The 26,675-nt window shown below is 56.2% G+C and overlaps 16 protein-coding genes across 16 annotated transcripts; 8 read left to right on the forward strand and 8 right to left on the reverse strand.

Moving 5' to 3' along the window:
* Positions 1-2,256, reverse strand: KL928_000365 (uncharacterized protein; the record flags this gene model as incomplete). Its single annotated transcript, XM_043204260.1, has 1 exon — positions 1-2,256. The coding sequence occupies one exon, from the start codon at positions 2,254-2,256 to the stop codon at positions 1-3; it is 2,256 nt and encodes a 751-aa protein (XP_043062260.1).
* Positions 2,257-2,570: 314 nt separating this feature from the next.
* On the forward strand, positions 2,571-7,961 carry KL928_000366 (uncharacterized protein; the record flags this gene model as incomplete). Its single annotated transcript, XM_043204271.1, has 1 exon — positions 2,571-7,961. One exon carries the CDS (start codon positions 2,571-2,573, stop codon positions 7,959-7,961), a length of 5,391 nt encoding a protein of 1,796 aa, XP_043062261.1.
* Positions 7,962-8,005: 44 nt separating this feature from the next.
* KL928_000367 (uncharacterized protein) lies at positions 8,006-9,643 on the forward strand (the record flags this gene model as incomplete). Its single annotated transcript, XM_043204282.1, has 1 exon — positions 8,006-9,643. The coding sequence occupies one exon, from the start codon at positions 8,006-8,008 to the stop codon at positions 9,641-9,643; it is 1,638 nt and encodes a 545-aa protein (XP_043062262.1).
* Positions 9,644-9,827: 184 nt separating this feature from the next.
* Positions 9,828-11,903, forward strand: KL928_000368 (uncharacterized protein; the record flags this gene model as incomplete). The annotated part of the gene is made up of 1 exon (XM_043204293.1): positions 9,828-11,903. The coding sequence occupies one exon, from the start codon at positions 9,828-9,830 to the stop codon at positions 11,901-11,903; it is 2,076 nt and encodes a 691-aa protein (XP_043062263.1).
* Positions 11,904-11,936: 33 nt separating this feature from the next.
* Positions 11,937-12,182, reverse strand: KL928_000369 (uncharacterized protein; the record flags this gene model as incomplete). The annotated part of the gene is made up of 1 exon (XM_043204304.1): positions 11,937-12,182. One exon carries the CDS (start codon positions 12,180-12,182, stop codon positions 11,937-11,939), a length of 246 nt encoding a protein of 81 aa, XP_043062264.1.
* Positions 12,183-12,219: 37 nt separating this feature from the next.
* On the forward strand, positions 12,220-13,333 carry KL928_000370 (uncharacterized protein; the record flags this gene model as incomplete). Its single annotated transcript, XM_043204316.1, has 2 exons — positions 12,220-12,638; positions 12,826-13,333. The coding sequence occupies 2 exons, from the start codon at positions 12,220-12,222 to the stop codon at positions 13,331-13,333; spliced, it is 927 nt and encodes a 308-aa protein (XP_043062265.1).
* Positions 13,334-13,398: 65 nt separating this feature from the next.
* Positions 13,399-14,805, reverse strand: KL928_000371 (uncharacterized protein; the record flags this gene model as incomplete). The annotated part of the gene is made up of 1 exon (XM_043204327.1): positions 13,399-14,805. The coding sequence occupies one exon, from the start codon at positions 14,803-14,805 to the stop codon at positions 13,399-13,401; it is 1,407 nt and encodes a 468-aa protein (XP_043062266.1).
* Positions 14,806-14,859: 54 nt separating this feature from the next.
* Positions 14,860-15,557, forward strand: KL928_000372 (uncharacterized protein; the record flags this gene model as incomplete). The annotated part of the gene is made up of 2 exons (XM_043204338.1): positions 14,860-14,913; positions 15,387-15,557. The coding sequence occupies 2 exons, from the start codon at positions 14,860-14,862 to the stop codon at positions 15,555-15,557; spliced, it is 225 nt and encodes a 74-aa protein (XP_043062267.1).
* A 610-nt stretch (positions 15,558-16,167) lies between these two features.
* Positions 16,168-17,712, reverse strand: KL928_000373 (uncharacterized protein; the record flags this gene model as incomplete). Its single annotated transcript, XM_043204349.1, has 1 exon — positions 16,168-17,712. The coding sequence occupies one exon, from the start codon at positions 17,710-17,712 to the stop codon at positions 16,168-16,170; it is 1,545 nt and encodes a 514-aa protein (XP_043062268.1).
* A 218-nt stretch (positions 17,713-17,930) lies between these two features.
* Positions 17,931-18,974, forward strand: KL928_000374 (uncharacterized protein; the record flags this gene model as incomplete). Its single annotated transcript, XM_043204360.1, has 1 exon — positions 17,931-18,974. The coding sequence occupies one exon, from the start codon at positions 17,931-17,933 to the stop codon at positions 18,972-18,974; it is 1,044 nt and encodes a 347-aa protein (XP_043062269.1).
* A 7-nt stretch (positions 18,975-18,981) lies between these two features.
* On the reverse strand, positions 18,982-19,551 carry KL928_000375 (uncharacterized protein; the record flags this gene model as incomplete). The annotated part of the gene is made up of 1 exon (XM_043204371.1): positions 18,982-19,551. The coding sequence occupies one exon, from the start codon at positions 19,549-19,551 to the stop codon at positions 18,982-18,984; it is 570 nt and encodes a 189-aa protein (XP_043062270.1).
* A 251-nt stretch (positions 19,552-19,802) lies between these two features.
* KL928_000376 (uncharacterized protein) lies at positions 19,803-21,017 on the reverse strand (the record flags this gene model as incomplete). The annotated part of the gene is made up of 2 exons (XM_043204382.1): positions 19,803-20,432; positions 20,745-21,017. The coding sequence occupies 2 exons, from the start codon at positions 21,015-21,017 to the stop codon at positions 19,803-19,805; spliced, it is 903 nt and encodes a 300-aa protein (XP_043062271.1).
* A 108-nt stretch (positions 21,018-21,125) lies between these two features.
* On the forward strand, positions 21,126-21,848 carry KL928_000377 (uncharacterized protein; the record flags this gene model as incomplete). Its single annotated transcript, XM_043204393.1, has 1 exon — positions 21,126-21,848. The coding sequence occupies one exon, from the start codon at positions 21,126-21,128 to the stop codon at positions 21,846-21,848; it is 723 nt and encodes a 240-aa protein (XP_043062272.1).
* A 53-nt stretch (positions 21,849-21,901) lies between these two features.
* On the reverse strand, positions 21,902-22,954 carry KL928_000378 (uncharacterized protein; the record flags this gene model as incomplete). The annotated part of the gene is made up of 1 exon (XM_043204404.1): positions 21,902-22,954. The coding sequence occupies one exon, from the start codon at positions 22,952-22,954 to the stop codon at positions 21,902-21,904; it is 1,053 nt and encodes a 350-aa protein (XP_043062273.1).
* Positions 22,955-23,047: 93 nt separating this feature from the next.
* Positions 23,048-24,943, forward strand: KL928_000379 (uncharacterized protein; the record flags this gene model as incomplete). The annotated part of the gene is made up of 1 exon (XM_043204415.1): positions 23,048-24,943. One exon carries the CDS (start codon positions 23,048-23,050, stop codon positions 24,941-24,943), a length of 1,896 nt encoding a protein of 631 aa, XP_043062274.1.
* A 19-nt stretch (positions 24,944-24,962) lies between these two features.
* KL928_000380 (uncharacterized protein) lies at positions 24,963-26,663 on the reverse strand (the record flags this gene model as incomplete). The annotated part of the gene is made up of 1 exon (XM_043204427.1): positions 24,963-26,663. One exon carries the CDS (start codon positions 26,661-26,663, stop codon positions 24,963-24,965), a length of 1,701 nt encoding a protein of 566 aa, XP_043062275.1.
* Between the last annotated feature and the right edge of the window lie 12 nt (positions 26,664-26,675).

Below are 26,675 nucleotides of genomic sequence, written 5' to 3' on the forward strand. Positions count from 1 at the left end.
TTAGTGTATCAATTGCTCGATCAGCGCGCGGATCTTGTCGTTTTCGTTGCGGTTCTTTATTAGGTAGAGGATCCGGTTCAGCACGGCGTCGCACTGCTCCACGTCGTGCGCAAGCTTCTCAGAGAGGTCGCGTTTGTACGGCGCAAAGAGCCGGGTGACCGTGGGACGCGAGCTTGTCTCTGCCGTCTCTGCATCTGCATAGTATTGCATCTCCATCAGCTTCACCTCACGCTGCTTCAGATTGATCACAAACGTCCTGCTGCTGGCTCCGGGGCCCAAACGGGCGCAATCGTCGCGCATCGACTCGCCAATCTGGCCCTCCAGATTGTAGTGCACAGGACACGCCTGAAGAGAGAACTCCGGCCGGTACTGGTCGATGAAACCGGTCATCAGCGGCAGCACCTGGGGACGCGGGATTTCGACGGCTAGCGGCGCAATGTCGAGCACTTTCACGCCGCCGGGCACGTCTGCAGACTCGAAGTCCACATCGGTAGCCATCACGTGCTGCGCCAGATCGACACGCTCGCCCACGCCGGGGATCTCGTACGTGGTGCGCACCACAGCTTTTTCCTTGCCCAGGTCCAGTGACCCGAGGTCACGTGCCAGCTTCGACAGGTTGGCGCCGCCGGAGGAGACGGATTTCCACGGGTAGTCGTCGTACTCGGCGGCGGGCGAGGGTGTCATCTCGACGCTCTCGCCGACGCCGGACCGCCAGCGCTCCATGAACGAGCCGAAGTGCAGTCTATTGCGCCACGACGACGACATCGTCGTCGACTGCGACCCGTACGACGTCGACAGGTTCTGGAGCGAGGCGTACGACGACGCTCGTCTGAGCTGCGACACGGGCTGGCGCTCGGGCTTGGCGAACTCGGTGAACTTGGGCGAGTTCGAGATGATGGGCGTCGCCTTGGACGGGATCTCCCAGCCTTTGGCGGAGCCGGAGCTGAACGTCATTTCTGGCGACATCGACTCGGAGCTCGAGTCGTCCCGGTACGCGGTGCGCTGGATCGGGATCGGCTTCGACGCCGTCGGGCTGGGCCCCGAGTCGGTGTCTGTGTCGTCTTCTTGTTCGAGCTCTTTGGAGAATCTGAAGCGGTCGTAGCCAAAAATGCCGGCAAGAATAAGCACGAGTTTCTGCGACACGACCGGGTTGCCCGTGACGAGCACAACACGCACCGAGCGGCAAGTATGGTAGTTGAGCGGGCCGTCGACGATTTCGCGGCGGTACGGCAGAATCAGCGTGAGCAGCGTGGCAAGAAACTTGAGTCCGACAACGGGCGAGCCCGTGTGGCTCGGCGACGTCGACTGGAATTCGTGGATTGGCGCCGGGAGCGGCGCCAGCGACGGGTGACGGCCGTCCTTGAGCTCCAACCACGTCGCCACGGCGGCCGCCCACCGGCACAGCGTCGAGTCGTTGTGTTTTAGCGGAACGTAGAGCCTCGGAGTCTCGATAAGGAACACCAGCGACCGCACGAAAAGATGCAGGCCGTGCACGAGATCGGGCTCTTTTTGGAGGCAGCCGGGCGCGAACGAGAGTTTGGCGCCGGCACACTGCCGGATGGGCGACGCGAGAGCGCGCAGCTTGGCCACAATGAGTTTTTGCGTGGACTCCAAGTGACCTGCAATCTCCGGCCAATGGTTTGTGAGGATTTCGTGGGCGTTCGGGTCCCTGCCTATTGGCACAATCAGGCCGAACGCCAGCCTGGTGGGCGTCTCGTCGCACACAGGAACGTCCTGCGAGTACACACAGGGCTTGGGGGCCCAGTCCGGGTCGCCGTGGCCGCTCGCGCACAGCCTGAAACTGCTGCTCACGGAAAACAGCCGCGTGACCAGCATCGACGCAGGCATCGCCGCGAGCGGCGGGAGGTAGTGCAGCTTGGTCGTAGATATGGTCTCGTTCAGCAGTATGCCGTAGTAGCCAAACATGAGCGCCGAAAGCTCGCTGGTCGGGTGGTGAAACGACTTGTTCAGGTACGCCGGACTCGACGCCTCGGAGACGCCGGGTCGCAGGCTGAGCGCAGAGTCGAACAGCGTCTGCTTCGAGCGGATCCCGGAGTCCTGCACCACCACCAGACGACACAGACTGGACTTGTCCGACAGCCGGAAACTGGAAACGGGGACAGTGTTGCCGGGGCCGTATAGCTGGGACCCGTTGTAGTGGGCGTCGCTGGCGGCGTACGCGGGCGGCGGGACCTGCGGGTCGAGAGCAGGGTCCTGCTGGCAAAACTCTTTTTTTCTCAGCAAGTGTCCTAGCATTAGCGATACATGGCCACACGCCTGGGGTATAAACCTTTGTGTCTTTTTTTTTCTCGATAAGCGATGGTGCAAACAGGAAAACGTCCGGTGTGTGTGTCACGTGCCGCGCGTCACGTGGCCCTTCTGCCCCGTCCCGATCAGAAACAAAATCAGCGGAAAAATTGCTGTCTCACTTGAAAAAACAGGTAGATAAAATAGTCTGGTGCGAGTTTCAGCAGCCACTGCATTTATTCGCCGCCGTTCCCTCGCCCGCTACCTTTCTACCGCCACACGCTGTCCATCTCTGCTTGCTGCATGCAACGCCCCCACGCAAAATGACAGGCATAGCGAACAAACAGCAGATTCTGGAGCACGATAGCGAGTTCCCCACGAATCACTCGATTCCGCAGTTCAACTCCAAGTACACGGCCGAGAGCTTTGGCGCGTCGGAGGCATTGACGTCGTCTGCGCAGCGCAAGAACAAATCGCAAGAGTCCAGTCCGCTCGCGTCGCCCACAACGTCCCGTCGTTCGTCCCGGTTCCCTTCGGTGAACCCCGTTTCTCCGTCGAGCTCGTCGCTGGCGTTGAACCAGGACGCCCAGCGCGCCGCGCATACGGCGTCGGTGTCCGAGCTCGGCGACAATGGCTCGCGGCGCCCGTCCAGCGACCACGGCGACATAGGCGTTCCTCCGTCGTACAAAGGGTTCCATAGCCGTCGCGACGGAAGCGAGAAGCCGGTGCCGCCGCTGATGACGCCGATCAAGCCGAAGAAGAGCCGTCGCGGGACCTCTTTCTTCAACAAGTTCCTGCCCTCGCGGCGCGACTCGGACCCCAAGGCGCGGCGCCAGGGCAGCTCGCACTCGTCGCGGTTCTCGCGGCGGTCTGACCAGTCGCTGAGCTCGCGCACGGCGTCGACAGACTCCGAGAAGGGCGGGTCGCCGCGCGAGTCGGTCTCGTTCTCGTCGCGGCTCAAAAACCCGATTCCCCAGGGCCTGCCGTTCGGCAGCTCCGACAAGAAGGCCAGCCCGTTCAACCTCGACCTCGACACAGATACCGAGCAGATGGCAGACATCACGAGACTCTCGAACTCGCGGCTGTCGTGCATGGGCTCGACGGTCAGCATGGTCCCGCAGCCGCCGCTCGAACGCACCGACTGGCGACCGCCCGAGAGCTGGAAGGTGAAGAACACCCGGGAGAACTCCGACCCGCTCGCTCACTACCCGGGCATCCAGGAACGCTCGAGCTCTGTGTCGTCGTCGGAGTCGTCGTCGGCGTCTTCGGGCCGGTCGCTGGTGCCGCCGCGCAAGGCCTCGGCCATCACGTCGCCGTCGACCTCGAGTCCCAAGAGCGACAACCATCTGGACGGCCACCGGGAAAAACGCGACAGCAAGAGCACGATCCCGGAGGACAGCGGCCGCGTGTACCACGCGAAGGAGCTCAAGGGCGCGGCGCGGTCGTCGGTGCGCATATTCATCGGCGACAAGAGCTCTGTGCTGCCGTGCACTCTGGACACCACGTGCAAGGATGTTCTGGACTCGCTGCACCGCAAGCGGTTTTTGAAGAACGACGAGGACCACATCATCGTGCTCAAGTGCGGCGGGCTGATCCGGACGCTGTCGCTGGACGAGCGGCCGCTGAAGATCCAGCGCACAATGCTGTTTCTGTACGGCTACACGCAGCGCGACAACCTCGACTACATCGAGCGCACCGACCTGAGCTTTCTGTTCAAGTTCGTGGTGCAGGACCGTGGCGTCGAGCTGATCAGCAACGAGCGCCGCCGCATGATCAACCCGCAGAACGTCAACCTCAACAACTGGAACTTGCAGGATATCCCGAACTTCTTGTACGCAGAGCCGATCGTCAGTCTGGACGTGTCGCAGAACCCGTCGTTCGAGTTCACCAAGGAGTTCATGCACGACTGTCGCAACCTGCTCAATCTGAGTTTCACGCGCAGCGGCAACCCCAAGTTCCCGACGCCCGTCGTGTACGCGCCGCGGCTGCAGGAGCTGAATCTGGAGGTGAACTATATCAAGCTGATTCCGCCGGAGATCTCGAAAATGACGACTTTGACGACGCTGAACCTGGCATGCAACCGCATTTCGACGCTGCCGGCGTCGTTTGCCGAGCTGCAAAGCCTGCAGAGCCTGAATTTGTCGTCGAACAGGCTCAAGAACATCCCCGAGCCACTTGCCAAGATTGCCGGTCTGAAACGGCTCGATCTCTCATACAACAGCATCTCCGAGATCCCGGACTCGGTGGCCAACCTGGTGAACCTGGAGGTGCTGCAAATGGCCGCCAACAGACTGTCCAGAGACCTGCCGTCGTTTTTCCGGCAGCTCAAGACGCTGATCAAGATCGACATCCGGTTCAACAAGTTCGACTCGATCGACGCGCTGAAGAACTTGCCCGCGCTTGAGGTGATCCGCGCAACGGGCAACAACATCTCGGTGTTCAAGAGCAGCGCCGCCAACCTGTTTGAGGTCGAGCTCAACATCAACCCGGTCACGCTCGTCAAGTTCGACCAGGTGATGACCAAGCTCAAAATTGTCGACTTCTCCAAAGACAAGCTCACGTCGTGCTCGTTTGTGTCGATGCTGCCTGCCATCGAGAAGCTCACAATGGACTACAACCATTTGGTCTCGCTGCCCGACGATATCTACAGAATGAAGAACCTGACGCATCTGTCTGTGTTCCGCAACAACCTGACTTCGCTGCCCAACGCAATAGGCTCGCTCACGAGACTGCGCTACCTCGACTTGCACCTCAACAACATCAGCTTCCTCACGCCCGAGATCTGGAACCTCTCGTCGCTCGAGTACTTCAACATCTCGTCGAACCTGCTGGAGTTCTTCCCGGACCCGCCCGAGCAGTTTGTGCCGTTCACGGGCTTTTCGTCGCTGGGCCGCACGGCAGCACAGCGCGCGCGCAACCACCAGTCGTCGATCGTCGCGCCGAGCACGAAACGCCGCACGTCGGAAATATCCACCATGACCATCAACAACTACGACAGCATCGGGCTCGAAAAGTCGCTCAAAGTACTCAGTCTCAACGACAATAAGTTCACCGACTCGGTCATCCAGACGGTGTCGATGTTCAAGAACCTGGTGGTGCTCAATCTGTCGTACAACGAGCTATTCGATATTCCGCCTGGCCATCTGAACAACCTCACCAAACTGCAGAAATTGTACCTGAGCGGCAACCATCTCTCAAGCTTGCCCGTCGACGACCTTGAGGCGTTCACGCAGATGGACACGTTGCACCTCAACGGCAACCGGTTCCACACGCTGCCTGCCGAGCTGTCGAAAATCACCAACATGACAGCGCTCGACGTGGGATCCAACAATCTCAAGTACAACATCGGCAACATCCCGTACGACTGGAACTGGAGCTACAACCCGAAGCTCAAGTACCTCAACTTCTCGGGCAACAAACGGCTCGAGATCAAGCCGCTGCACAAGCGCGAGGGCATGGAGGACAGTCTGGACTCGTTCCTTGTGCTGAAGGACCTCAAGCTGCTGGGGCTGATGGACGTCACGATCACGACGGACCTCGTGCCCGACCAGAGCGTCGACGTGCGTGTGCGGTCGACCGTGTCGCAGCTCGGCAAGTACGGCTACGGCATCTCCGACACGCTCGGCAACAAGTCGAGCCTCACCACGAGAGACGTGGTGATCGAGCGGTTCCGGGGCAACTCGAACGAGAAGCTGATCACGATCTACGACGGCAAGAACTGCAGCGACGAGACCGGCGACAAGATCTCAAAGATCATCCAGGAAACGTTCGAGATCCACCTCGCCAAGGAACTCGAGGGCCAGGACTCGGGCAAGACGATCGAGGATGCGCTGCGCGCGGCGTTCCTCACGATGAACTCCGAAATGAGCATTCTCATCAACAAGGACAACTCGTCCACGTTCAGCTCGGCCGCCGCCCACCGCACCACCACCACCGACGAGCTCACAATGGAGAAGGACGGCCTGACCGGCTGCTGCGCTACAGTCATCTACATCCGTGGCGACGAGCTGTACGTGGCCAACATCGGCGACATTATGGGCATCCTGACCAAGGCGGACGGCGAGTACTCCGTGCTCACCATCAAGCACGAGCCGTACGCGCCCGAGGAGTACGCCCGCATCAGAGAGTCGGGCGGCTTTGTCACCACAGACGGCTACCTCGACGGCGTGAGCGACGTGTCACGTGCCGTGGGATACTTCAAGCTCATCCCGCACATCAATGCGGTGCCTAGCATCTCCAAGTACAAGCTGACGCAGAACGAGGAGATGATTGCGATCGCCACGTCCGAGATCTGGAAAAAAGTGCCGTACGACCTGGCGGCCGACATTGTGCGCCAGGAAAAGAGCAACCCGGGTATCGCGGCCGAAAAGCTGCGGGACTTTGCGATCTCGTACGGCGTCAGCGACAAGGCCACCGCAGTGGTACTGTCGCTGCGGCAGTTCACAACGAAGCAGAAGTACCACGAGCGCGGCTCGTTGCCCGAGGACTCGCTTCTGCGCAAGCTGGACGAGGAGATCGAGCCGCCGACGGGCGAACTCGCGATGGTGTTCACCGATATTAAGAACTCGACGCTGTTGTGGGACACGTACCCCGTGGCGATGCGGTCGGCCATCAAGGTGCACAACGCCATCATGCGGCGGCAATTGCGGATTATTGGTGGCTACGAGGTCAAGACCGAAGGAGACGCGTTCATGGTGTCGTTCCCTACACCGTCGAGCGCGCTGCTGTGGTGTTTCACGGTCCAGTCGCAGTTGCTCACTACAGACGACTGGCCTGCCGAGATTCTGGCGTCCGACCAGGGCTGCGAGATCAAGGATGAGGAGGGAAATATCATTTTCCGTGGTTTGTCGGTGCGAATGGGCGTGCACTGGGGCCGTCCCGTGTGCGAGCGGGATATTGTCACCAAGCGAATGGACTATTTCGGGCCGATGGTGAACCGCGCGTCGCGGGTCAGCTCTGTTGCTGACGGCGGGCAGATCGCCATGAGCACGGATTTCTACTACGAGTTTGAAAAACTGCGCAATTTGCACGAGCAGGTCAAATCTGGTGCGGGTGATATTAGCCAGGTCTACGGGTCCAAGACTTTGGGCCAGATTTTGGAGAGCCAGATGAACCAGGTTGACCAGATCGGCTGGGTCGAGGAGTCGATCGGTAGCCGCAAATTGAAGGGACTCGAGGCACCAGAGAAAATATGGCTCATCTTCCCAGCCCACCTCGCTCAGCGGCTGAAACTGCTCACGAGAACGAACGGCGAAATCGACAACCGCGGAGGCAAGCTGCTCATGGGTGGCCTGACCGCCGAGAGCGTGTGGAGACTGCGGAAACTGTCGCTGCGGCTGGAGAAAATATGCAGTTTCTGTGCCGGCTCCACCACGCAGCTCATCTCCAACAAGGCGCGGATCCTGCCGTCCGACCTGATCTCCTCGAACGCCGAAGAGACGTTCATCAACCAAATTGCGAACGCAGAGATGGATCTGCTGCTGTTCATCGAGCACATCGTCACCAGAATCGAGAACGCCGTTGGCATTCTGACGGTGCGCAAGTGCGCCTCGCCAGAAGACGTCGACGGCCTGCTGATGGGCACGATGGACGAACTGTACCGCGCAATGCACCTGATGGTGCACCAGGCGGAAGAGGCTGCGCGCGCAAAGAGCCAGTTGATGGAGGAGCTGCCCGAGGAGCTTTCACAGCACGGTGCTGAGCATGTAAATTGAATTGTAAATAAATATTCACAAAATAATTTTTTTATCGCAATTTTATGGACCATGGCAGGATAAGGCCCGTTTCTGACGCCATCCGCTCGGGCATCGTTGTGGTCGACGGCGCCGACGTTGTCCGCGAGCTGCTAGAAAATAGTATCGATTCCGGCGCCTCGCAGGTCGCGATCAGCGTCGCGTTCGAGAACGGTTGCTTGGACATCGAGCTCGCCGATAACGGCACAGGCGTCGATCCAAACGACCTGGCAGCCATGGGACGCCGCCACTGGACGTCCAAGGACCTGGGAGAGTCGAAATTCGGGTTCCGTGGCGAGTCGTTGCACGCCATCATGGGCCTGTGCACGCGAACAGAGATCGTCACTGGTAGATATGGGTGTGCCTGGAAAATGCACTATATAGGCACAACCGCGCGGGAAAAGCCTCGTCAGTGCGCAATTGACGGGGCCGGCGGGACACTGGTGCGTGTGTTTGATGTCTTTGGCCGGCTACCGGTGCGCAAACATCAGCTGGCTGCCGAATGGCGCGAGATGACGGCAAAGCTGAGCAGAGCGGTGTTCTCTGCGCTGGTCACGCGACCAGGAGTCACGGTGACTTTAGAGCGTAACGGTGTGCGTGTGTTTAGTGCTCTCAACGAGGGCGGAGTGGCAGGCATTGTGGGCTTGTTAAAGGAGCTGTACGGCCTTCGAGACGTGGTGGAGCCTGTCAAAGCCAGCTTCGAGGATGTGAACGTCACGGGAGTGCTTGGGGCTGACGTTGCGAAAAAGTGCCAGTTCCTGTTCCTCAATGGCCGTCTACTGGAGAACAGAAGCCTGCACAGGGCAATCAGTCTCCAGCTAGGCAGACAGTCAGGGCTCTATGTGTTTGACATCCGTACACCGCTCGAGGAGTCGGATCTGCTGCAGAGCCCGAGCAAAAAAGTGTTCAGTCCCGTGCTGTTTGACAAGATCAAGGCTGTGTTGGAGGAGGTGGTGCGCCGGTGGAACGACAGAGACAGGTCTGGGCGTGTGCAGAAAAAAGGGCGCCCGTCTCTGGGGCTTTCGCGTTTCTTCAGTCCGGCCAGTAACGTGGTGCTTGACGGGCCCAGCATCGGGCGCAGTCACGTGGTTGCGCAGATGGAGAGCAGGTTTGTTCTTGTGCGCATCGACGGCGTGCTTGTGGCGCTGGACCAGCACGCGTGCGACGAAAGAGTGCGCGTGGAGGCCCTGTACCGGCAATGGACGGCCAGCACGCACACTGTCGCGGTGCATATCGAGATACCCGTCGATGCAGGCGAGATGGAGCGGTTTGCGCGTTTTTCGGGCGAACTGAGTCGGTGGGGCATCAGATGCCGCCACGAAAACGGGCTGGTGGTGGTGCACGAGATCCTGGCTCTGGTGGCGGACAAGGACGCTTTGTTTGTGCGGAGCGGCGTGTTGCAGTTTCTGGAGGACCTGGCGTCGAAACGCAAGCGCTCGGGCCCCTCTGGCGGCGACTGGTGGGTCGCTGCTACCGAGATGCCGGAAATGTACCACGAGAAGATCCGGTCTCAGGCGTGTCGGGAGGCGATTCGGTTTGGAAAAACGCTGGACCGCGATTCGCAGCGCAGGCTCGTGGCCGCTCTGGCTCTCTGCAAAGACCCCTTGCACTGCGCCCACGGCCGCCCGACGTGCGTGCCGTTGATAAGATGGCTAGATAAATAAATTATTATTTTTTCCTCTTGTTTTGGTTTTTCCTATTGTTCTGTGCCCCAACAATGTGGGGAGAGAGGGTAAAACATAAGGAGGTACCGATAAATTATCACTTCAGTAATTAAATTGGACGGTGGGAAGATAAACTGAAACCCTCGAAACTCTTGTGTATTACTATTGATTAGAGTTGTCACATATGTCACGGAAAGTTGAGAAGCATTTGTTGTTTGAAGTGGCGACCGAGGTCGCCAACAGGGTGGGTGGGATCTACTCTGTGCTCAAGTCCAAAGCCCCGGTCACTGTTGCCGAATACCGCGAACGGTACACCTTGATTGGCCCTCTGAACCACCGCAGTGCGTCCGTGGAGGTGGAGGAGCTGCCGGTGCACAACGCGGCCCTCAAGGCCACGCTGGACTCCATGCAGTCGAGGGGAATCCGCTACCTGTACGGCCGTTGGCTGATTGAGGGAGCGCCCCGGGTGATTCTTTTCGACATTGGGTCGGCGTTCCCGTACCTGAACGAGTGGAAGGCAGATCTGTGGAGCCTGGCAGGCATCCCGTCGCCCGAAAGCGACGTCGAAACGAACGATGCAGTCATGCTCGGTTACCTGACGGCGTGGTTCATTGGCGAGCTGTGCTGCCACGAGACGGAGCGTGCGATCATTCTGCACGCGCACGAGTGGCTGGCGGGCGTTGCGATCCCGCTGTGTCGCCAGCGCAAGATCGACTGCTGCACCATCTTCACCACCCACGCTACCTTGTTGGGCAGATATTTGTGTGCGGGCAGTGTTGATTTTTACAACAACCTCGACAAGTTCGACGTGGACTACGAGGCGGGCAAAAGAGGCATCTACCACCGCTACTGCATCGAGCGTGCCGCAGCACACTCGGCCGACGTCTTCACCACGGTGTCCCACATTACTGCATACGAAAGTGAACATTTATTGAAACGGAAGCCGGACGGCGTCCTGCCCAACGGGCTGAACGTGGTCAAGTTCCAGGCCGTGCACGAGTTCCAAAACCTCCATGCCGAGAAAAAGGAAAAGATCAACGAGTTTGTCCGCGGCCACTTCTACGGACAGCTCAGCTTCAAGCTCGAGAACACTCTCTATTTCTTCATTGCAGGAAGATACGAGTATAGAAACAAAGGTGTGGACTTCTTCATCGAGGCGCTCGCCAGACTCAACCACCGGCTCAAGTCGATCAACTCCGAGATGAACGTGGTCGCCTTCATCATCATGCCGGCAGCCACCAAGTCGTACACGGTGGACACGCTGCGTGGCCAGGCCGTGATTAGGCAGCTGGAGTCCACCATCAAGGACGTCCAGAATCTCATGGGCAAGCGGCTCTTCGAGTTCTGTCAGCAGCCAATCAGCATGCAGAACTCGACGCAGATCGAGCTGCCCTCGTTGGACGATCTTCTCAAGCCGGCAGACAGAGTCAACCTGAAAAGACGCATGTTTGCCCTGAAAAGAGACTCGCTGCCTCCGATTGTGACCCACAACATGGTGGACGACGCAAACGACCCGATCCTCAATCAGATCCGCCAGTGTCACCTGTTCAACACCAGCGAGGACCGCGTGAAAATCATCTTCCACCCCGAATTCCTCAACTCCAGCAACCCTGTTCTTCCTTTGGACTACGACGAGTTCGTCAGAGGCTGCCATTTGGGCGTGTTCCCGTCCTACTACGAGCCCTGGGGATATACCCCTGCCGAGTGCACGGTGATGGGGATCCCGTCCATCACTACCAATCTTTCTGGATTCGGGTGCTATATGGAGGACCTGATCGAGAACTCGGAAGACTATGGAATATACGTTGTCGACCGTCGGATGAAAGGCGTGGACGAAAGCATCAACCAGCTGTGTCAGCAGATGTTTGACTTCACGCAAAAATCGAGAAGACAGCGGATCAACCAGAGAAACCGTGTCGAGCGTCTGAGCGACCTGCTGGACTGGAAACGGATGGGTCTGGAGTACGTCAAGGCTCGTGCGCTGGCGCTCAGAAGAGCGTATCCTGAGCAGTTCAAGCACTCGTCGAATCCGTTCGACAGCGCCGGAATCAAGATCTCGCGGCCATTGAGCGTTCCTGGATCGCCCCGCGACCGGTATGTGAACGGCAGCATGACTCCCGGCGACTTGGGCACTTTGCAGGAGAGCAACGACGCAGACTATTTGAGCTGGACGCTGAACAAGAGCGGCTACGACGAGGACGTGACTCTGCGTGGGGCCAGTGTGGCACCGAGCGTCGATGGCGAGAGCAGCGAGGAGTAATCGCTAGTATTTGCTATAGCAAACTATCCCTATTCATGACTGGCGCTCTCTGTAGCGCTGGGCCTTTGCGTACTCTTTTCTGTCCACCAGCACACATTTGATGGTGTTCTTGGGCACCGACACGAGGCCCAGGTGTCTTGTTTGCGAGCCCGAGTGCTCGTACACGTCTGAAAGCAGCAGATTGCGCTGGTCGTCAATCGCCATGAGAATGCCGTCCAATAGTCTGTTGTCAGTGAGCACTATTTGGTACGGAAGGGATATGAGGTCTATAGGAAGCATGGAAGAAAAATAATTATTTTTTAATTTATTTATTTAAATGTCCAGTCTCACGCTCAAGGCGGATCTTGCGGCAAGATACGTGGTGCAAAATGAGCTCCTGCTAAAAGCGTTGGGCGCCGAGACGGCGGACGTGGGACACGTTACCATCGGCGACGTGATGGGGCAGGACAGTCTGGCGTACTTGGAGGAGTGGAAGAGGCGGCTGGAGCAGGCGGACAGCGAGATGGAGACACGGGACAGCGTGGACGACGAGCTGGCGGAGCTGGACGCGGTCATTGGGCGGCTCGAGAAAGAGTTCCTGAACCCCTCCGACGGGTCGCTGCGCGAGCAGAACAACGCCATCTTCAACGAGTACTGTGAGAAGTACAACAAGGTGATCTACGAGGTGAAGGAGAACGAGGACTTGAATGCGGGAATGGATGACGCAGAGGAACAGGGCTCTTTTGCAAGCAGCGTGTACTATAGAGTGAAATAAAATAACGGAATGTGTGCTGTAAAAAAAGTTTGCCCCTTTTCTTATCTAGCAACTATGAGGTAAGTCCGGTACTTCCAGCGTACTAACGGCAAGTTCTCCCAAACGGCGGATCGAGAGCGACGTGATGAAACTGTAAGTGTGTGCCTGGCACGGCGTACTAACCGGCAGACTGATGAGCGACTACGAGGTGAGTCTGGTGGACGACAACATGCAGGAGTTCTATGTGAATTTCGAAGGCCCCAAGGACTCGCCGTACGAGGGCGGGCTGTGGCGGATCCACGTGGAGCTGCCGGACCAGTACCCGTACAAGTCGCCGTCGATCGGGTTCCAGAACAAGATCTTCCACCCCAACATAGACGAGTCTAGTGGCTCGGTATGTCTGGACGTGATCAACCAGACGTGGTCCCCCATGTTTGACATCTTCAACATCTTCGAGACGTTTCTGCCGCAGCTGCTCAACTACCCAAACGCCGCAGACCCGCTCAACGGGGACGCGAGCTCGCTCTACATGAGAGATAAGAATTTGTATGTGGAGAAGGTTAAAATGTATGTCAAAAATTACGCGGACCCAGCCACAATCCGCAACGGCGGCGCGGACCAGCAGGAGGACGAGACGGACTCGAGCGACGCCGACCTCAGCAGCGTAGACGAGATGGTGGGCGAAATCGACCTCTGAGTCTTCGAAGTATCACATACTCTTATTATTTATAATATAGCCTCATACGTAAGCGATTCCCAATTTTATCCGATGTAGTTCGTTAATTCGTCTCTAACCATAAAGTCCTGATGATCGTCCTTGAACCCGGCCAGCCAGTCGTCCGCGAGCTCGGTCTCCTCCATCTGCCGCTGCTTCTGCAGCTGTGCCTGCTGGTTGGTGATGTAAGCCATCGACGGCGTGTACTGGTACGACTCGAGCTCAAAGTTGAGGTCTGAGGCCTTTGGCGGGAACAGGTCCTCGATCTCGTCGAACCATTGGAACGACGTGGCCGACGAGTCGGCGGTGGAAGGCATGATCGGCGACACGGTGGCGGAAGGCGGCACGGTGATTTGGCAGGGGTCGTAAAACAGCGGCGTGGTGGCCTCGAGCGGCGAGTTTAGGTCTGCAGGCGCGTTCAGCGACATGTCCGGCTTGAACAGCTGCTCCGGCTCCACTGCAGGCGCCAGCGGAGCAAGCGGCGGCGCATGCTCGACGGCCTCCATCAGCCCCATTGGTTCGGTAGGCTCGGCAGTTGGGGCCTGCTGCACAGACTCCCTGTCGGCCTCTGGCGTGCTGCCCCTGGCAGACTTGTCGTCGTCGTCGCCAGAGAGCGTCGGATTGGCAATTCGCGTGTCGATGACTATGGAATCCTTTCTCCTGTGAACAACCGGGTGTTTGCGCTCCTGTTTATTAATGAATTCCCAGCACTTGTCTCCGTAGGCCTTCGGGGTCTGTCCTGTGACGGACTTGAACACACGGTGGAAATGCCATGGGCTCAGGTTCGACTTGGATGCCAGCTCCTTGAATCCCAGCACTCCGCCCCTGCGTCTTTTTTTGCGGCCCTGGCCGGCCTGGCTGGCCCGGCGAGAGTCCGGAGGCGAGGGGCTTTTGGAGAGCGAGTCGCTCACCATGGAGGCGCTGTGGCTGGTCGACAGCGCGGCAAGCGCAATGTGGCGACAGGCCAGGTCTATAAGCTTGAGATGGTCAAACTTGTTGCGGGTAAGTGGGACCTCGTCGTTATCGTCAACGGGGCCGCCCGAGAGGCGTTTTTTCAGCGACGTGTTGTTGCTTTTCCACAACGACTCTTTCAAAGAGCTGTTCTTGTCGTCCTCCTCGTCCATCAACGGCTTGATGAAGCCAATGGACTCGTTGACGTACTCAACAGTCTTTACCAAGAGATCAAGATCGATGGAAACAAACGTGTCGTGCAAGTCTTCCGGGTTGGGCTGTCTGTCTGGGAAGCAGTGTCTGCAAGGGCGGTAGCCGGTGGCCGTGGCTTGATCCAAAGTGTCGACAAAGGTGATATCCGACTTATTGGAGCTAGAGAAGCCGAGGTCACAATTAGGACGGCAGCAGACTCCCCTTCCGACATGGCAGACAAGAAACTTGTCTGCTGCGAAGGGGTCCTTGAATTGGAATGCCACCCATTTGCTCTGTTCTGAGGAATACATTTTAGATGAGAAAAGGATGAGGAGACTGTGGCCTTATATAAGATTAATCTTGACATGACGTTTACTACACGACGTAAACGTAATTTAGAACCCCTCGCATCTGCACATGTATGCGGACACTATGCAAACACTATTAAGCAGCGCGGAATTTTTTGTGCGAGGCTCAAATATGCCGAGTAGAGAGGGATGATCGGGTTATGTGGGCATGTTTCCAGGCATACTAAAAATTGTCACCTGTGGGCTATTACATCACTGTTGATAAATGTGCGCGCCACGACAAGTGGCGCAGCTTTAACCACTAATTACCCTAGAACCTGTCAAATTCTCGGCAATTCCACGGTACTTTGTTTGGGGCCGGAACTTCGGTTTAATTTGGCATCTCTAGAAACACATGGCTTGGCTGCACGGAGTGGAATATAATGTCATATTTGTTGTTTGTGAGCTACTAATGAGGGCAAGCCTTGAGTCGGCGCCGTGCCTCTTGTCCCCACCCTTCGCTCGGACTCCAACGACGTTCTCTCTAAGCGTCACCGAATGTCGTCAGCTTCCACGCCTCGCCTTTAGTGACATCAGGCCATAAGTTTTCAGCCAGAACTTTTCGAAACTCATCATCGATGATTACGTGTATCGATAAGTCCATAACCAGTAATTTTGCAAATCGTGGGGCTTTGGTGCAGCAGGCTTCCATGCGGCATAAGAACGGAGGATGTTATGTTTGTCCTGGTGGCGGCTATGAAAGAAGTTACCGGTAATGGTGCCGACTGGATTGAAAAGACACTTGGTGCATAGGCTTGCTCTGCTTGCTCTGCTTGCTCTGCGTAGTTTCTGTCAATATTGGCTCAGTAGTGGCCCATGTGGCATCCAGAGCATCTGAGCTCTTTACCTAAAATAGCGCGAAATAATTTTATCCTGCCCAGCATGGACTCCATGCACGCTGCAAAAGAAGCCCTCGGGTTATGATTTATATCATCGCCCGTGCATAAAATCCGAATTGGAAAAAACTTCCACGGCAGCATGCTGACAACCCCATGTGTCACAGAGCGTAAACTCATGTAAAAGCTTCTTCCATCTTAGTTTCGTCACAATAAGACATCTGATACGTACAACCCATTACGCTGGCTATTTCGTCATATAAATTTAAAGCATCCAACCTGCAATTAAACCTATTAGGCATCCACTGGCGACGTTACAGGTTATACGAGACCCAATTCTATTGTTTTCAATTCCGCTCTCGTCACATAATTACAGATGCAGCGCTTTCTTTGCCTTAGACGTCTGCTCTAGTGAGCCACGATGACTATCGATCCATGCGCATGTCTGTCTCAGCTGTTATTTCCTGCCTCAGCTGCACTACGGTGTGAATCACATGGCGTATTCTTCTCCAAAAAATTGGCACTTGAGCTTCTCCGCCAAGTGTTGACAATCTTTATTGAGCTGGGTGGGGCCGCAGGACACTATCCATTTATTTGCGTAATCAATGGTGCGGTTCACATTTTTCGCAATAATTTTTTCAAGGCTTGGCCGGCGTCCGTGTTTTACCACAGTGGCAAATTCGTCGGTAATTTCGGTACTTTGTGTCACCTGACTCGACTCCTCGTATGTCTGGAAGTCGTCGTCCAGCGACTGTAGCTCGAACGCCTCTAGGCCCTCGGAGATCTCTATCGCTTCCTCCTCGTGGCTAGAACGCGTCACGTACACTTCCAGTCCCGCTGCCTCTAGTTGCTCCAGAATAAATAAATCTCCCACGTTTGGCGTAAGCCAGACGCATAGCAGCTTGATATCCTTTTTTTCATGCTGTATTTTGCGTTTGAAATAATTGAAAAGCGGCAACCCGAGCGAGATTCCAGAGCCTCCAGATACGATGGTGACGCTTTCCGCGGTCTGAAAGAAATTTAGCGATAGGGAAGATTTGAAGAACGGCTGCAACGAGTACCGCCTGTACGGCTCCAATGCAAAGCGGTTTTTCTTCACAACCAGAGAGACGTACTGCGAACGCTCTTCCTGGATTGACGCCACAGTATAGGGATGCGAGGGAAGCAGCCAGAAACATGGGTTATAGACTGCATACGGAGTTATTCGTAGATGGCACCCTGGCAGAAATTGCGCAGGAAGCAGTGCTCGTGGCAGTTTGACAACTTGCAATGCAGAGCCGCTTTTTTCTGAAATCTTGTCAACAGTGACGCTCTTGGTCGTGAACAGTCTGTAGCCGTGCTGGTACAACACAAGGGCAACGTTGAGCACAAACAATAACGTCACTCCGGGACGGGCGTGCAGCTGCGTCAGGATTAGGTATGTGTACATCACCAAGTTATGGAAAGCAATGAAGTAGGTGTAGTTGATCGACCGGATTCGCTGCCAGTTCACGCCAAGAAGCACGTCAAACAGCACAAACATGACAAAGCCGTAGAAATTGAGCAGCCGCCAAGTTTTCGAGAAAGTGCCCAGAACAAGCCATCGCAGCAGAAATCCCACGCTGTGGCATATCCCAAACACAAGAATAACCCGCGACACCCACTTGTGCAACCGCAAAGTGTCCAGATAGTTGTCGATGCTGAGCGGGCTGGGACGCAAAGCCAGAAACAGATCGAGCGGCGTAAGGGCGTATGCCAGCCGACCAAACCGCTTCAGATGGATCGAGAACTCCTCAATGTGCAGGTTGAAGAACTCCAGGATCAGCAGTACCACGCTAAGAATGGAAACGGTGTATGCTAGTGGCACGTTGACAAGGCCCTGTTTGGTGGTGGATCTGCCTGACCGACTCCAGCACTTGTGGTAATAACTTAGCGCCGCGTACCGGAACACCACGTACAGCGCAGACATAAACAGGAGCGCATAGCCGTACTTGATGTTTGCGTAGTGATGATCTCCATGGCGAGCCAATAGCGTTTGAGCGGTTTGTTTTGTCATCAACGAGGGAAGATGAGTATTCTATTTTTGGTGAGATTGGTATTGCAGGATGGTGATTGGATGGCGACGTCAGCGACCTGTTTGCCGCTTTGTGAGTGCAAGAGACCAGACTATAAAAAAGCTGGATTTATTTTGGTAAATCAGCTTATCTAAGCACTCGGCCCATTTTCTCAGCGCTATAAGAAAATCCTTGTTATAAATCCCTTATTTACCTTTCAATGTATATCGCCAGTGTTCTTTCGTTGATGGCGTTGGCGGCCGCGGCCGTGGCTATGCCTCCCGCATGCACGCTGGCGTGTGTGAACGACCAGGCGCACCTCTGCGCCAAGAGCCACCTGGACTTTAGCTGTCTGTGTGCTTCCAGAGCCCATATCCTCAGATGTCTGATCGACAAATGCCCCTTTGGCAACTACCTGCCTGCCAGAGACCACTATCTGGGCACGTGCATCGAGAGAATTCCCGGCCTGGCGTCCAACCCGCTCTACAATATCCATCTGAGAGAGCGCGAGCCACCGTCCGCGTCGAGCCATGCGTACTGGATCTGGGACGCCAAGAACCCAAACTCCGGGGTCATCATCAACGGCACGAGTGTGATTGACGCCAACCGCAGCGAGAGTACCATTTCCGGCAAGAAGCTGCCGAAGATGGTCTCGACGGGAGATTTCTTCAAAGACGAGGAGAAGGCTCGTGACTCAGACAGCAAGGAGCTGGCAACTCTGGAGCAGGAGTACGAGAAAATGCGGCATCAATTCTCGTATATGCGGAAGCAGTATGTGGAATCAGAGGCCAAGGTGCCAATGCAGCAGCACTTGGGAGACTCACTGATTGCGCCCTTGGCTTCCAAAATCTTTACACCTTCGTACGAGCCGCTGCCTCAATCGAACGCTCAAAATGCTGCAAAAGAGAAGCCCACGCTGCACCTCCAGTTTGCAACCCAGCAGCAATTGTTTGACTCTCCTTACGGAAAGCAGCAACCACACTTTGCAAAAGGCAACTTGAATATGGAGGAAATGATCCGGCAACTAGACGACGCACTTGCCATCGACAGCAGCAATCAGGGTGACGATGACGATGACGACGAATATGAGGAGACAACGGTTGCAGACGCCCTAAAGAAGGGAGTAGTCAAGAAACTGGCAAAGTCCAAAAAAAGCAAGTCTAAAAAAATGCGGGCCAAGTCCAAATCTGCTGCACCCGATAACAACGGTCTTGCCGGCAAAAAGATCCGGTTTTCGTCAAATATTTTCAGAACGCCCAACTGAGCTCATCTCACCCGTCTGTTGCCCTGGTGTCTATCCTGAGTTTGGAGTCTTTCCTTCTGTTTCTCGAGTGGTTCAGTAATTCGAAATTGATGCCTGAATAGCCGACGTACTTGACGTGGGCTTGATTGATCTCTGCGAGATCAAGCGGCCGTTCGGGCATGACAAGAGAGCTTACAGGGATGGGTTTTGGCAAGTCGGCCGTGTCTATAGCCGTGTCGTTCGGGGATGGATAGCAGGCACAATTAGAGCTCGCCGTGCTATCAGACATCTGTACCGACCGTTGGGACCCGCTGGACAACGGCGACTTCTCCGGGGTCGTATAGATGTTCTGGTTGCTGGCTCGTGGAGCAGCCGGTGTGTGGCGCATGGACCGTTGGGTCGTGAGCGGCAGGTATTCATGACGGAATCTTGTATTTTTGTTATCCACAGAAATTCGCCAGCCAGGTGGCAGAGGCTCGCCTAATCTTTGCGCGAAAAAACGCTGATAAGGATCGTGAGCCCAGGCGTCTTTTTGCTCTAAGAAATACCGCTTCTTGTGTTTTCCTTTAGTCCTGCCTGTAGCGCTGGACCTCTTCATCTTGTACCGAATCCCGAGACACTTATTTGGTGGCGAGTCATCAATTTGAATCTGTGTTCTGCTTGGTCGTGCCACGCGCAACCCGGATTACAAATACGTGGTTACTGTGTCCTGGCTAGTACTTATACATATGACGGCTAGCCGTGCGTGTGACCGCGCAACGCCCGCCTTCTATACGGAGAAACGGTAGACAGTCTCCATGGCGAGCACGTATAGCCTATCGCCGACACCCGTGCACCGGAACTCTTCACCTACGCATTCTTGCCGATGACGTCGCCCTCGGGGTTCATGAACAGGTTGGCGGTGGTTTCTGGGTCGTCGTCGTTTTCGAGACATTTCGAGCAGATGCTGGCCGCTGGGTTGAAGCTGAGGTCGTCGATGTGGATATGGTTGCCGCACTTGAGACAGATCCGGTCTGGGTTCGGGATCGTGAGCGATCCGCCGACGTCTTCTTCGTGAGACGAGCCCTCGACCTCCTCGTCGTCCGTGTTGGACGACGAGTGATCCTGCCCGAGCTGCGACAACTGTTGGTGCAGCTGCTGGTTCAGCTGCTGGTTCAGCTGCGAATGGTGGATGTGGGGCAGGTTATGGAAGTTCTCGGGCAGCAGAATGTCCTGGTCGTGGCCAGATTGCTGTCTGTTGAGCACTGCTGCCGCGACGGCCTCTGCCGACGCCTGTTGGCCGCCATGCTTGGACCCGTTGTGGTGCTCCTCCGCCAGAGCGATGCGCTTATTCGGCGGCGACGAGACGCTGAGGCCGCGCTTCTTTTTCGTGCGGCACCTCTCGCACACCTTGTGGTCTCTGTCGGACTCCTTGAGCCGCTTGGCGCACCTGTTGCACGCCCCGATTTTCTCCAGGTTCGAGCGGCGGATCTTGTCGTTCTGCCGGCACCGCGAGCACACTTTGAACTTCGCGTCGATCGAGTCGTTCGGCCCCGAGCAGTGCACACACTTGCCCAGCGCGGCTCGGCTCGCCTTTCTAGAACGCAGCGACATCCGACAGTTCTCGCACAGAACAAACTGCGCGTGCTCGGGCGGGATCTCCACGCCGCACCGTCTGCACACGCCCTGCTTCTCCTTCGTTCTCATCTGCCATCTGCGCGACCGCTGCCGTTGCAGCTCGCGACAGTGCGAACACAGCCGGTAGTGTTTGTCGGGCATCTGTGCAAACTCCTTCTTGCACCGCGTACATACGCCGGTCACATATAACGGCCCGTCCTGCTTCTTGTGCTCGAGATCGTGCGCGTCGTGCGCCTCCTGCTTGCCGTACTTCTCCAGCTCGAGCTGTAGGGCCGGATCAAGCACAAACTTCTCCTGCGACTCGTCTTTGGTGCTGTGTGCGCTGCCTTCGCCATTGTGACGCCCTTGTGCGCCAGGGTTTTCCGGCCACACCCCGTCGCCGTCCTCGTAGTTTTTGATGGCCCGCGCAGCTGCCTCTGCCACCACCGCCGCGTGTAGAGGGTCCATGTACCTTTAAAAAGTCGTTCTTTGCCAAAATTCTTCCCCGGATTGAACGATGGTTATGAAAACCTGTCCTTTAGAATAATTAAATTAAAAAAAAATTATTTTTCCCCAATGGTGTCAAACGTTATTCTAGACATAGAGGGCACTATTTGCCCCATTTCGTTTGTCAAAGATGTGCTTTTCCCGTATTTTCTGCGCCAGCTGCCCGCCCTGCTAGACCAGTACCCGTATCCGCTGCTGGAAGACCCCTCCGACCCTATCAAGACCATCCTGCGCAAATTTCCCCAGGATAAGACCGCAACCAGAGACTCGCTGTACACTTACATCAAGACTCTGGTGGACAACGACGTGAAGGACTCCGTGCTCAAGGAGCTTCAGGGCCTCATCTGGGCCAAGGGCTACCACGAGGGAACCATAAAAGCGCCACTGTACGAGGACGCTATACGGGCCATGTACACGTGGAGCACGCGAAAGGACAAAAAAGTGTACATCTACTCGTCCGGGTCGGTTCAGGCGCAGAAGCTGCTGCTGCAGTATGTGCGCAGCATCAACGAGCCGGAAACTGCGCCGGGAAAAGACCTCAACGAGCTGGTTTCTGGGTATTTTGACACCACCAACGCGGGCCCAAAAATCCAGGCCACCAGCTACTCCAAGATTGCGGAAAAAATTAACTCGAGCCCCGCCAAGTGTCTGTTCCTCAGCGACAACCCAAAAGAAGTGGCCGCCGCTTTGGAGGCAGGCATGCACAGCTACATCGTCGTCAGACCGGGCAACGCTCCGGTGGAGTCTGCGCCTGCAGCCAAAATATCTACGTTCGACCAACTGGAACTATAGTTCGCATAATACAATCTGTCTGCATTCCACATATCCACTTCGTATTACATGTATCATTCAGCGTGGTCGCTGAAAAGCAAATTGGCCGTCATCTCCTCGTTTTTGTCGCAAGCAAAGTACACCTGGATCACAAGGTCTCTTTCAAAGCCCAGCTCGCAAAGCCTGTTGATGGCCTCGTTTTCTTCCTGCGTAATCTGAATTCTGGCAGCCCCTTCAGGCAGCTCGCCCTCTCCCTCGACACCCTCCATGTATTCTGGAGGAACCCCCAAAGCCTGGGCCAGGGCGTTCTGGTCTCCGTCGGTGATGTATCTCATGAAGGCCTCTGGGTTCGACTGCACGATCTCGGCCAGTTGCGGGTTCGAGGCCGCCAGCTGTTGCAGCACGGCTTCGGCCATCTCGGGCTGCTGTTGTAGAATCTCGCGCAACGAGCCCATGAAGTCGCCCTCCTGCTGCTGGTCAGTGTCCTGTCCCTGTGACCCTGCCGCGGCAGCTGCCTCGAACAGGTTGTCTGGGTTAGGGCTGGCATTGGCGTCTTCTGCAGCGGGCTGGCCCTCTGTTTGTGGCTCTCCGCCCTGCGACGCGGCCGGTGGCTCGGCCGTCCGCTGAGGAATGCCCGAAAGTAGATATTCCACTGCTCTATCTGGGTTGTTGAAAGCTGCCGTGAGGGCCTGCTCCACCTGAGGTCTTTCGAAGCCCATTGCCGTGATGTTCTGGATTGCTGTCTCCCTGACGCTTCCGGAGGCAAACGTGGAGGCGTCGAACGCAGCGGGCGTTGCGGAGGCGCCCTCTTGCGCTGGCTGGGCAGGTTCCGCCACCGGAGCTGCTGCTCCAGCAGGGCTGGCCTGCTCTTTTGCAGCAGGCTCTGGCGCCGCAGCAGTCTTCTTAGGTTTCGAGATCATGAATATCACCTGGTCGTTCTCCTTGATCTTGAAGTTCTCAAACGTCTTGTCGTCCTGGAGCACTTTGCCCGAGTACACAAACTTCACCTGTGACGCTTCGCACTCTTTCAAGGACGCCAGCTTCTCCTTGGCAGACAGCACCGAGTCGCTCAGCTCCACCTCCAACGGGATCTTCTCCTTCTTGAAATCTTTGAAAATCACTTGCATTCTCAAGTCAACAACACTTACACTTGATTTAGGAGAAGTAAAAAAATTCCACCGTTACACCACAGCAAATTTTTCTGGCCTTGATACAAACAAATGGACTTGTCTCAAGACACCGACGACCTGCTCGCCAATTTCCCCCATTGGGCAGCCCTGCGACACGCTCTGGCCGAGAACAACAAGGACCCGCAGCTCTGGGGCGAGCTCGTGTCCTACGTCGAGGGCCTGGTAGCCACTCAGCTGAACACGCTCAAGACCAACCCCCAGCTGTGCGAGCTGCTTGCGGACGACTTTCGGTCACTTCTGGCGCGGTTTCCGTATCTGACGGAGTTCTGGAAACGGTTTGTCGCCATTGAGTACTCGATCGAGGGCCTCGAAGGCTCGGTGGCCATTCTAGAAGAGGCAATCGCCAGCTTCCCCAGCTCCTGCGAGCTCTGGGTCGACTACCTCAACGTTGTGATATCAAACAACCTCAAAGATGAGCCGCAGGTGCGAGACCTGTTTAAACGAGCCGTTGCGCACGTCGGACGACAGTTTCTGTCGCATCCTGTATGGGACCTGTATTTGGACTGGGAGTCCAAACATGCGGGAGTCACGGCTTTGGAGTACGTCCAGATCCTCCTTCAGGTGGTGCAGTACCCCTTGCACCAGTACGCGCGCTATTTCGAGTCTCTGTACGAGATCACGTCGAATTTCACTATCGAGGACCTGATTCCGGCTGAAAAACTGCACTCCCTCATGGAATCGAGCTATCCGGGAAAACAACTCCAAGACCTTGATGCGGATCAAGTGAAGGACCTCAGCGACTCCTACTTCAACGAGATATTCACCTCCTGTTACACACGCGTCACAGAAAGATGGGAATACGAAAGCCAGCTCACCAAGCAGAACTTCGACCTGCTGCCTGTGTCGGACGACGACATGGCGCGCTGGATCAAGTATCTGGACTTTGAGGAGTCCAAGGGCGATGTGGAGCAGATCAAAAGTCTCTATGAGCGGGCACTGGTGCCAACTTGCTCGTACGAGACCATTTGGCTCAAGTATTTGCGCTACCTCATTCGCAACAGCCAGGACACCGAGTACATCGTGTCGCTGTTCAACAAAGGCTGCGACGTCTTTGTCAGCGCCGACCAGCCTACCATAAGGTACATGTATGCCAAGTTTTACGAGCTGAAACTGGAACACCACGAAAAGGCCCGTCAAATATACATCAGCATGATCGCCGCGCACCCCACCGAAACTTACCCGATTGCCCGCTATGTGCAGTATCTGTGTGGGAGACTCGGCAATGAATACACTTGTCGACAGCTTCTCAGGTTGCTGGACGTGTACACGGAAAAGACGACGGACGAGCTGGACGCAGACTTTGGCGAGCTGCGGTCGGTGCTGAACATGTGGAACGCTGCGAACTTGGTGGTGGAGGCGGCGCGCATACAGTGGGTCCGACGCAAGGACGTCAGGGCCGCGCGCGATGTGCTGTTTGCGTACTTCAAAACAGAGCTTGTTCGGTGCTCTGTTGCGTTCTGGACGTTTTTCTTCAAGTTTGAACTCGCCCAGAAAAACACGAAAAACCTCGCCAACATCGTCAACAATGTCAAGTACTACGGCCAGTTGCCCACGACGTGCATCAACCAGCTACTCGACGAGTACCGAGAGCATCTGTTTAAAACTGGCAGTCTGGAGCAGCTGCAACCTAACCGCGAGCTCGTCCGGCTGATACTGGAGACGGACATCGAGTCGTCGACGCATATGAAACATTTTCTAAAAGCACGGCTGAGCGCGAACCGCGACGAAGACCCGGTCAACAAGCGGCTGATCAAGGAAAACGGCCACCCGGGCGTCGTTTCCGAGTACCGTCCACGGCTGGTCAACCCTATCGATTTCGACGCGTCGATTATGGCGCAGCGCGACGCTGCGCAGATGCCGCGGTTCACCAACGTCGAGCGTGCAACCATGCCGCTCAAATACCTGCAGATGGACGAAACGAACTAATTGTGTACTATAGACAAGTTTATATACTGTCGCTCTGGCGGCCGATGATCTTGAGGCTGTCTCTGACGATGGCCGCAGGCGTGCATCTATTATTTCCGTAGACCTCGAGAATCGACAGTTTTGGAGCAATTCGTGACAGCACCGCGAGTGCAGAGTCGTCGCACGAGCGCACAAAGCCGATGTCCAGCGCGGTCAGCAGCGGGAACCGCAGATGGCGGCCAATTTGCTTGAAGAAGTTGCGTGTGAGGTTTTTTATTGAGTTCAGGTTCAGCTCCACCAGTGTCTGGCACGAGTGCTCGAGCAAAGCGTACACGGCCTCGTCGCCGAGCTCGATGCAGCGCGCCAGGTTCACCTCCATGAGCCCGCCGTTCATGTCCCAGTCGGTGAACAGCTCCTTGACGCCGACGTCGGTGATCTGGTCGAGCAGCACCAGCGACAGCTTGGTGAGCGCGGGACAGAACGGCTTGATGCCTGAGATGAGAAACTGGTCCGTTAGTCCGGTGCATCCGTCGAGCACGAGCGACTCGAGCGTCTCGCCGTTCACGCCCAGCAGGTTGATGATCAGCTCGTCGTCGATCAGCTCCTCTTTATTTGGGTATGAGATCTCGAGATGTTTGAGTTTGCGAAGATAATGAGGCAGCAAATCGTAGACGTTCTTGGACGTGAGACCGTCCAGTCGGCTCAGCGTGAGCTCCTCGAGGTTGTTGCCGCAGTTGTCCAGCAGCGAAATTAGCGAGTCGGGCGAAAACCGGTGCGTGTTCTTGATATGGATGCCTTTGAGGTTCTTGCCGACGGGACTGTCAAAGAAATCCTGCCACGCCTGGTCGTTGATCAGAAACGCGCCGTTCAGATACAGGTACCTCAGATTCGTGAACTTCTCGCCATAATATTTCAGATTATCCTTGTGCAGCCGTCCGCACATGTTCAGCACCAGTCTCTCGACGTTTGGACAATACGCCGGTATTTTGTTGAGTGCCACGCTGTCGATCTTCGAGCAGTCCCAAAACTCAATCTCGCGCATGTTGCTGTCCAGAAAAAGCGACATCGTGCGGTTATCCAGCGACCTGTTCTTCGACAAGATGCGACTGATCTTTTTCATGTTGACCACACCGATGTCGCCCAAAAGGTCCACCTGGTCGATGTTTTTCGAAATCACATTGATGCAGCAGTCCTGCAGGGACGGAATCTTGTACTCCTGCTTGTCCAGAAGCGCCGCGGCCACCTTCTTGCGCCGTTTGCGAGCCTCGATCTCGTTGCGCTTTGCCAGCCGTTGCCGCTTGATCTCGTTGCTTGTGCACTCCGGACACAAATATCCGATACGACCATACTTCTCCATGCGCTTCGAGTACACAGAGATCACAAACTCGCGGTCGCACTCGATACAGAAATTCTTTCCCTCGTCTGCCTCGTCGTCGTCCAGCTCGCGGTCCCGGCGCGCACGGCGACGCTTAATTCTTGCGCGCTCGCGCAGCAGCCTCACATCCTCGGGAATATCCTCTCCCTCCAAAATCTCCTCGTCAGACTCCTCGGATTCGCCATTTTCCACCTCTTCGCCATCGCTCGCTTGCTCCTGCTGGCGCCGCAACCCTTCCTCGTACCGCAATCTGATGGCCTCCGCACTGATACCCTGTTCCCGCAGGAACGACGTCAGCGCACTGCTCGGACCCTGAACCTGGTACTCCTCCTGGTTGCCGTTTTGTCTGGCCCTTCTTCTGGACATGGCAAATGATAA

Source organism: Ogataea angusta (assembly GCF_019207475.1).
Source record: "Ogataea angusta isolate 61-244 chromosome Unknown 61-244_NODE_1_length_1302399_cov_90.877568, whole genome shotgun sequence".
NCBI lineage: Eukaryota > Fungi > Ascomycota > Pichiomycetes > Pichiales > Pichiaceae > Ogataea > Ogataea angusta.